Source organism: Cydia amplana, chromosome 6 (genome assembly GCF_948474715.1).
Source record: "Cydia amplana chromosome 6, ilCydAmpl1.1, whole genome shotgun sequence".
Taxonomy (NCBI): domain Eukaryota; kingdom Metazoa; phylum Arthropoda; class Insecta; order Lepidoptera; family Tortricidae; genus Cydia; species Cydia amplana.
In genome coordinates this window covers 4,743,516-4,753,041 of record NC_086074.1, presented here as the reverse complement: position 1 = coordinate 4,753,041, position 9,526 = coordinate 4,743,516, and the positions used below count along the sequence as shown (strand labels likewise).

Below are 9,526 nucleotides of genomic sequence, written 5' to 3'. Positions count from 1 at the left end.
TACATTAAAATGAGAAACGTGTATTGATGCATTAATATTTTTTAGAAGTAGAAAAACAAGTAGTTTTTTTGGCGTAGAAAAATACGTAAATTACCTTAGAGAAATATATAAGTAGGAAGTTAATTTTAACCACTAAATACCAAAGTTTATGGGTAACATTTTAACAAACATAATAAATACATAATATGTATTCCGAAACTAATAATAGGGATTCCCCTAGTGTTGTATCGGTTTCTTGATAATTTCATAAATGTTTAATATAATATATATAACATATTGATAAATAATCCAAGGAAATAACTCAGAAATAAATATTTGTAGACTAAGATATTTCGTCTAGTAGGTAGTTATTAAGGATGAACATGAAATGCTGTGTAGATAATAGTAAAGTAGAATTAAAATCGGTGTGATAATTGATAAAAGAGTTCATATACCCACGTATAACCAGATATTACTAATGTTACCTCGTAGGAAATTAGACTTTATCTCTTCATGGTTGTACTCGTACCTATTCAAGTATACATTTTCAAAATCTAGATGTTGTTTAGTTTCGATGTTATTGTAACGGTGCTCCATTTTTTTTTAAAGTTTATTTCACTTTTTTTCTACTATTCGTCACTCCGTCTTGGGCAATGCGGACTGATGAATAGTAAAAATAATAATTTATAACTTAATTTATAGATGAGAAAACGATGGTAACACGCACTCCACATACTTAGGCTATTTTACGAACACAATGTGCACAACTTACAAAATATATCGCAAATTTTCGTAAGTATAAATATATTATTATTAATTATATTAATTTTTATAAAAATAGATTGTAACTCTTCAGCTACAAGGTTCCCAAGATCTTTAAAACAACTCAATAAAGTAAAAAAATCTTGTAAGTTGGATGTTTAGGTAATCCGCTTGAGTTTTTTTCTGATTCTATTGCTATTACTTGATATGTAGGTAATATATTAATAGAAAGTAATATTAAACATATTATACCTACGTACCATATAATCTAGGTACTTACTCGTTTCGAAGTAGCCGTTGGTTGATGTCTCAATATATAATAATTGATAATGTTTCAATCTATAAGTAGCCAATATTCAAGGTGTTTGATGTTAGAATATTTGATGTAAGCAACGTGCAGAATATTATATTACGTTATTCGTACCTATAGCTGTTGATGTTATCCTACAGGCGATCAGTAGTCATACCAGCCATTATGACTATTGATTAATTTATAGAATAAATTTGTTTATACTTACTGTAATTTGAGTTTTATTGAAAACACCTAACAGCAACCATGTTAGGATTATTTGGTAGATATACATACATATCGTTTATAAAATGTGAGTAAATTATTTTTTACCAATATACGAAATGTATGAAATAAAATGACAAAAAACGTTTCTCTCAAAAGAACCATTGCATATATGTTAGGTATTTGATTTGAATACTTACATGTATTTTTCAATTATGAAGTTAATTTAAGAGATACCTAATAGTAAAAATTAATATTTCTACATAGTAAAAGTTACTGTTATGTCCTACCTTAATATTCCTACAGGTAGGAATATGCTTCATCAAGTTATGCGGTTTAGGTACATTTCTAATGCTATCAAATTGATTACTTACAGAAATCACAACGATTTAAATAGCGCACCACTCGCATACGCCTAACTGCAATCTAAAAAAGTTTTAACTGTCCCGAGTGTCCCGTCCCGCCATTATTGAACTTTTTTTTTTATAATAACCTTGATGCTGATTAATTAAGCCAAGTAAATTATGCAACTTGAGAACTTCCATATTTGTCAGAAATAGGCGAACTAGGTAAGTATAGTTTGTCAAAGGTTTGAAAGGTTGTCTCATTTCAAACATAGACCGAGAGAATCATACTATCTTTGTCTTACACTAGTACTAGCACCCAAAATAAAAGGATGATTATCATGAATCTAGTACATTGGTTCCTAACCTGGGGGTAATTACCCCCGTGGGGGTAAAACTGGTATTTTACGGGGGTAATAAGCTAACCTATTTTAACAATACAACAAACGTACACGTTTTATTTTTTATTACCATTGGGAGGAGGGGTAAAATCAGGTTCCCTAGTTAGTCATAGGGGTAACCGAACTGAAAAGGTTAGGAACCACTGATCTAGTATTTTAACTGGATCGGGCATGAGAGGTGGGGACAAATGACCGAACGGGATAGTCTTATGTATCTTTCAGTAGGAGTAGCAGCGAAAGCGCTATTATTGTTTGTCCTTGCCACAGTCTCACATTTTTTTTATTCCCCACCGTAAATTAGTATGGATTATGGTGGGCAACAAATAAATTCGACCAATCATAGTGTCGCATTGCGTATGTTTTGTCCCTCACGGAGGTACACGTGTCACGTATACCACTTCTATAGGATCCTACCTTCTATGATGATTATAGTTTTATTTTGTTCTTATTTACTGACAAATTGGTTTGACCAACTAGAGTAAAACCAAAGAAAGTCTGCAGCGCTAGATAAAAAGTAGTTTTTTAAAATCAGTATGTGACAACACCACAAAAAATGGATGAAATAGTCTTGGTACTTGTGAAATTTCTACCATATTTACCGTCTATGAAAAAATTAAGCTGTGCTGTAATTATGGTTAAATAAATATAATTCCAACAATAGATGTCACTATTAATATGTATACATATACTAATACTGATAAATAATATTGGGAGAATGTGACATTGGAATCAAAATTATTGAGCTTTTGTAATATCCCCGACGGCTTAGTGGTAAATAGGTACTGAGGGCCTACCGCGAACGCCGAAATTCGCAAATTGCGGGCATCTTTCTTTTTTACTCCTATTAAGGCGTAATTAGATTGACAGAGAAATTGCCCGCAATTTGCGAACTTCGGTTTTCGGAAAAACGAAATAAACCATTAAAACAATAAAAATATATTTAAAAAAAAACTTAAATTTAAGTAGGTACCCATGCTGTACGCATAAGCATGGAGGTTGTGGGTTCGAGTTCGAAACGCGGTTAGTACCAACGAGTTTCTCGAAATGAAATGAAATGAAAGGAAGTTCATAAGGTAAGTATGCCTATACCTATCAGGTGTGTTCAATTTGCTGTGAAACCTTAGTCTAAACCAATATTATATTATCTACATAATTATGGTGCAAGTATTAAGATGTTTCATTCCACTTACCCGTCATCAACTCCAAATTTTGTAAACATTGTCGTTTTTTAGCTTGAATCGCCTGGTGCTGATTTTTTACTAGTGTAAAATTATTCGTCATGCGGAAAAGTAACTCCCGCACGCCGGTTTTATAAGGTTTCAACAGGTTTCCGTTCATCACAAAACACAACGAATAAGTAGTTAAACGATTTTGACAAACACATACCATAGTAAATGACGTTTACTGACTGCTAAAAAACATTGCCATATATAGTTTTTTAATTCGCTGTTCAATTATTGCACTGCAGACCAAAGAGTAGTATAATAGCCAGTTTAAACTCTCGCGCGAGCCACGAGACGAGCCGCGAGCCGCGCCACGCACGGAAGAAAGAAAGAGCGCGCCGCGCTCTAAGGCGCCACGAGACGCGAGTGGTGGGCTCGCGGCTCGTCTCGTGGCTCACAAGCTCGTCGAGCTAATATAATTTAAACACTAACGACACGGCATAAGGTTTATAACCGAATGACAAGCCGAACACGAGTGTAAGTGGTGGATTCGCGTCTCGTGGCGCGGCTCGCGGCTCGTCTCGTGGCTCACGCCTCACGCGAGAGTCTAAATTAACTATAATATATATATATACTTGGTCAACCAGATCTTGACAGTAGAAAAAGGCGGCAAATTTGAAAAATGTAGGCGCGAAATGGTATCGTCCCATAGAAAATTTGAATTTCGCGCCTTTTTTTACTGACAAGGTTTGATTAACCAGCTTTATATGAGACTTTCTTTGGTCTTACTCAGAACTGTTTGCTAGAAAGAGAGGCAATCAGCGCTTACTGCTGTGTGGCAGGGACAACATGATAGTATTGATACAACATGATAGTGTTTTAATTTGTTGTCCCTGTCACACAATGTTATATAACATTTTATAACATCCAGTGTGAGATCACCATTAGGCTTGTGACCAGCCAGCCTATTATGGATAGCTTTATCCATCTTTATCCACGTGATAAAATAACTGTCACTGTTTAACACCGTGGGAAAGAAAGTGACGGACACCGTTTTATCACGCTGTCACGTAGACAAGAACGACCATCATATCCGTACTGGAATTGCTAGGCAAACAGCATTCTCTTTCTAACGTATATGGTTTTAATTACATTAAAAACAACAGCGCTGCGTGAAAGCCTTTTATAAAACATGACCCAGGTAATCCTAAAAATAATTTTAAGTCTTCTCAAACACGCGTATAAGAGAACGTAAATACGCCTCACTCAACATTAAAAATAAAAGTGACAGTGACAGATGCTTGCTTTGAGGTTGCTTGCTGATCCTTCCTAATCATTTTCAATTGATTTTCTGGCTAAACAACTAGTCAATCGATATGGAACCAAAAAGTGAAGACAACTCCGTTGAGAAAACTATCTTTGACGCTATCGCGCAAGGAGACTTAGACTTGTTCAAGAATACCTTGGCGCAATATAAAGGGAACGTCGATTTCTTCGACGAAAATGGCATGACCGCACTACAACACGCCGCTTATAAGGGTAACAAGGACATGGTGCAACTGCTGCTCGATAGGGTAAGTTAATGTACCTGCGATTTAATGTGAGGAACGTGTATGAAACTCGTCTTGGTTGGACTGTAGCAAAGGGGGGGCTGGGACTTAGATTTTTTTTTGACAAAGTGGTGTCATTATGACACTATTTTTAAATGATTGTAATGTGTATATCACGTCAAAATAAGCATCTTTTATTGGAAAAACTTTTCTCTAAAATAAAAAATGGCCGAGTTAGACACCTCCAAAGATTGATATTTTTAAAGGGAGCTGGGACTTAGAAAATTTTCATTGAGAGTGGTGTCATTATGACATATATTTTAAATGATTTTAATGTATAGAACACATCGAAATAAGCAACTTTTACTTGGAAAACTTTTTACTAAAACTGAAAATGGCGGAGATAGAGCTTAAGGCAGGCCAGGCTTTTAAGGCAGGTCGGAGTAGGTACGACGACGAGCGAAGCGAGGAGGAGTGTTAGGTAGAACTGCGACCATACAGCGCGCGAGCCGAGCGAGCGAAGCGAGCGTGCCGCGGCAGCGGCCGGCGAAGCGCCAGAACCGACGTTTTTATAATAATACAATTTTACAAGTCCCAGCTCCCTTTAAAAACATCAATCTTTGGTCGCGTCTAACTCGGCCATTTTTTATTTTAGAGAAAAGTTTTTCCAATAAAAGATGCTTATTTTGACGTGATCTACACATTACAATCATTTAAAAATAGTGTCATAATGATACCACTTTGTCAAAAAAATTCTAAGTCCCAGCCCCCCCTTTCGTACAGTCTGACCCTCGTCTTTACTGTCTGTATTGACTATGCTATACGTTGCAGGGCGCGGACGTAAACTCTGGAAAGCACGAGTACAACTACACAGCGCTGCATTTTGGTGCCTTATCTGGTAATTCCGATGTTTGTAAGCTGCTGCTTGACGCGGGTGCCAAATCAACCGCCACGAACTCCGTGGGACGCACAGCCTCGCAAATGGCAGCGTTCGTAGGGAACCACCACACTGTTGCCACCATCAACAACTTCGTGCCTCGCGCTGAAGTTTCCTACTTCTCTGTGCCTCAAGGACAGCAAGCTGAAGCCTATTTACCTTCTTTCCTGGTGGATCCTCTTCACAAATTTGTCTTGGGAGTCAATATTCACCCTGTGCGGTTAGCCCTTAATCTACAACATATACCCGGCCTTCTAGAGAATGCTGAAAAAATCAGTAAAGTCTTAGAACTATTGTGCAAAAAGGAGATGACCCGGGGCAGTGACAGCAATGAGGTCATGGCATTTAAGTACCACTACCTCTCATACATTGTTCGTGAAATACACAACATCAGAGACAAGCAGAAACCGGCCGCAGAAGAGAAAAAGCATGACATTGTTGAAATGTTCGCTAAGAAGCTCTTGAAGCCAGGAAAAGATGGAGTATCACTTGACCTGATGGATACATTCCTTAAGGACTGTGTTAGGGAGTTCCCATACAGAGAGTGCACAACTTTCCACCAAATGGTGTCCTCGTTGACAAGCAAAGACCCTCCTCCAGCGTTGTCCGTAATCAATTGCACTATCAACGGGCAAAGGGGCTTTGTTGACGCTATCCCGTACTGCAGTACATGTGGCGAGGAGAAACCAGCCAAGAAGTGTTCCAAATGCAAGTCCGTGCAATACTGCGATCGAGAGTGCCAGCGTCTGCACTGGTTCGTGCATAAAAAGGCCTGCAACAGAGAATCCAGTGCCCCCACCACAACCAATGCTAAAGTAAATATTGATGCTGGCGAATTAAGTGCAGAGCTTCAAAACCTCGTAGCAGGATAGAGCTGACTGTAAACGTAGCAAATTATTGTAATGCACCAAGTCAAGTGATTCCAGATCAATAAATGTACCTATAACTGTTAGGCGTTAATAATAAATATTTTCTTGACACATAATAAGCTAAGCTTGTAATTCCCATTTTGTTGTATTTAAATGTTTCTGAAAGTGATGTGTGGTTAATTAAATTTATTTACAATACCAACAACATTTTTGTTTTACCATAAAATATGCTACAATCCTGCAACAATCCCATTACAATAAAAAAACAAATTGAGTCGGCTACACTGTGACAACATGTAGGCTGAATATTGTTTTCATCCATACCTAACACCTCTGCATTCAGTAATATTAAATCAGAGGGCCTACCGCGAACCACGTTCGACGTGTTGCCTCTCTGTCGCACTTGTGAATTCGTACGTAAGTGTGACAGGGAGGCAACACGTCGAACGTGGTTCGCGGTAGGCCCTCAGAGGATGTAAGGCTGCTTACAGACGAGCGACAGTACGCGACACACTGTCGGCGACGGTCGCTGACGACCGCCTGCGACGGCTATCGGCGACGGTCGGTGATAGCTGTCGCGGCGTCGCTCTTGTGTCACAGCACGCAGTTGTCGATGTGTAGTTCAAGAGATAGCACGTATTTTCTTTAAACAATAATGCATCAGCATCAAAATCGTCATTACTCATATTGAAAAAGAAAATACGTGCTCTTTCTTGAACTACACATCGAAGACTGCGTGCTGTGACACAAGAGCGACGCCGCGACAGCTATCACCGACCGTCGCCGACAGTCGCCGACCGTCGCCGACAGTCACCGACCGTCGCCGACAGTCACCGACCGTTGCCGATAGCCGTCGCAGGCGGTCGTCAGCGACCGTCGCCGACAGTGTGTCGCGTACTGTCGCTCGTCTGTAAGCAGCCTAAGATGACAGTATCAACGACAACGTAAACCAAAGAATATATGTATTTCATATATGTAATTTCGTTCTAAAAAACGTGAAGAGTACATAAGCAAGACATGATCATGTAACTTTTGAAATTGACGCCATCTAGTGGCAGCCATGACAACTTCACAGTACTTTACATTCTTATAAAGCTGTATTGTGTGTTATCTTATCTCTTTTCTTGTAATCTAGATGGCGCTTCTATTCAGAGTGCATAGAGATTTTTTCTTCAATATGCTCTGAAATATTCACCTTATTGTAGCAAGAATAGTACGGGAATGAAGGTCAAGCTCAAATTAAAAAATTCAAACCATTATTGTCCTGTTTCAGAGATAGGAAGTTCATTACCTAATACTGCATAATCAAATTGCATATCTTTGGTCACAGGTCGACATGTACTTACTACATTCACAATACGTCCTCATTTTATTTCTATTATTTAGCACATTGGGTTATTTTATACTGCATTGTTTGATATCTACTTTTTAAAAACATGTATCCACTAAGAAAAATGCTAACAGCCGTTACACGATTTCCCAGGGTTAAGAATTAGCTAGATCGATTTTTCACCCCCGAAAACCCCCATGTAGCAAATTTCATCGAAATCGTTAGAGCCGTTTCCGAGATCCCCGAAATACATATATATATGTATAAATAAATAAACAATAGAATTGCTCGTTTAAAGGTATAAGATATACAAATACATTATATGTCTATATACTTTTAAGTTTTTTTTTTTAAATAGGTAGGTTCTATATTCGACCTATATTCGATTCTAACTTTTATCCTTGTCCTGAGTAGAACTTTACATTTCATGCCTCTCGACAAAAATTAATAAAATACCATCAGGCTAATGGATCTATCATAATGCTTTTTGAATTTCGTCAACAACTCTTTAGAGTTCGTCTTAAGCTAACTTTACAATTTTACTTTACCTACCTAAATGATGACATTGCCAACGCCACACTCAAAACGATATATTACCTACGTAAATAGGTATACTTAGGTACTTACCTACAGTACGCAGTTAAAACATACGAGTTGTTTCTTTTGTGTATAACGTTAATTTTTCCTAAATGAGGAGTGTCTTTTCAAAAGGGTTTATTTTTTCTGGGAATCTATTTCTAAATTGGACCTTAAGTTTTCTTGACCAAGGTTCTCTCTAGAAGTACCGCTAAGAAAAAAATAAACCCTTTTGAAAAGACACTCCTCAAATATTTCATGGCTACTACGACACATTTTAATTTATTTTGGCTGTCTATAGTTCTGAAATATTTAGGTAAGTACTTAAATTTACTAATACCACTTATGACTTAGGTCTTCTCTCCCCTCTCTGTACTGGGTATTGTATCTACCTATAAGTAAAGTGTCATTCAATATATAACTTGCTAACTATGTAAACAAACCGCCATACTAAATTTGACACTGAATGTCAAATTACTATTAACTTTTGTTTACATAGTTAGCAAGTTCTATTGAATGACGTACACTTTAGGTATACCACTAGGTTCCACTTCCACGTTAAGGTCGAAATAAAAACAAAAGCAAATGGTTTTAATAATAGGTATATATATGGTAAAAATCTACAAAAGCTAATAATAGAATTCTCTAAATATTTACAAATTAGGACTATTATAATTATAATATTCTATAGGTACTTAAATTATAAATGTTTTATTAAGTCCTATAAAGTTTTACATGTGGGAAAAAATCGAGCGGATATAATTAAAATTATAATTCATTCTTTATTGAGTAGGTTACACTTTTTAATTTTTTGACATTATGAAAACATTATTTCAATGTAGGTAGCTTCCTATATTATAAAAGTAGGATTCGATTTTTACTCAAATCACTGGTTCATTTCAGTAAAATGAGTGGCTATTTCATGTTGGCCAGTTATTACCTATTCTAACACTAACACTAACCTAAGGAGATATTTATCTTCATAATAATAAAAGTAAACATAAATATTTAGATATTTTATACAAGGCACTGTTATCACAACAAAATATAGTACAATTTATATTTCACAATTAAGCCTATTACGAGGTAATTCTGAACTCT

General features: G+C 36.8%; 1 protein-coding gene across 1 annotated transcript; it reads left to right on the top strand.

The window, feature by feature from the left end:
- Positions 1-4,447: 4,447 nt before the first annotated feature.
- LOC134648645 (ankyrin repeat and MYND domain-containing protein 2) lies at positions 4,448-6,724 on the top strand. The gene is made up of 2 exons (XM_063503134.1): positions 4,448-4,737; positions 5,545-6,724. The coding sequence occupies exons 1-2, from the start codon at positions 4,540-4,542 to the stop codon at positions 6,520-6,522; spliced, it is 1,176 nt and encodes a 391-aa protein (XP_063359204.1). The 5' UTR covers positions 4,448-4,539; the 3' UTR covers positions 6,523-6,724.
- Positions 6,725-9,526: the final 2,802 nt, after the last annotated feature.

Bases quoted from the DNA above. Each gene is read 5' to 3' on its own strand.
- LOC134648645 (XM_063503134.1), top strand. From the start codon at position 4,540: ATGGAACCAAAAAGTGAAGACAACTCCGTTGAGAAAACTATCTTTGAC. The intron at 4,738-5,544 runs GTAAGTTAATGT...TATACGTTGCAG, and splicing joins TGCAACTGCTGCTCGATAGG to GGCGCGGACGTAAACTCTGG.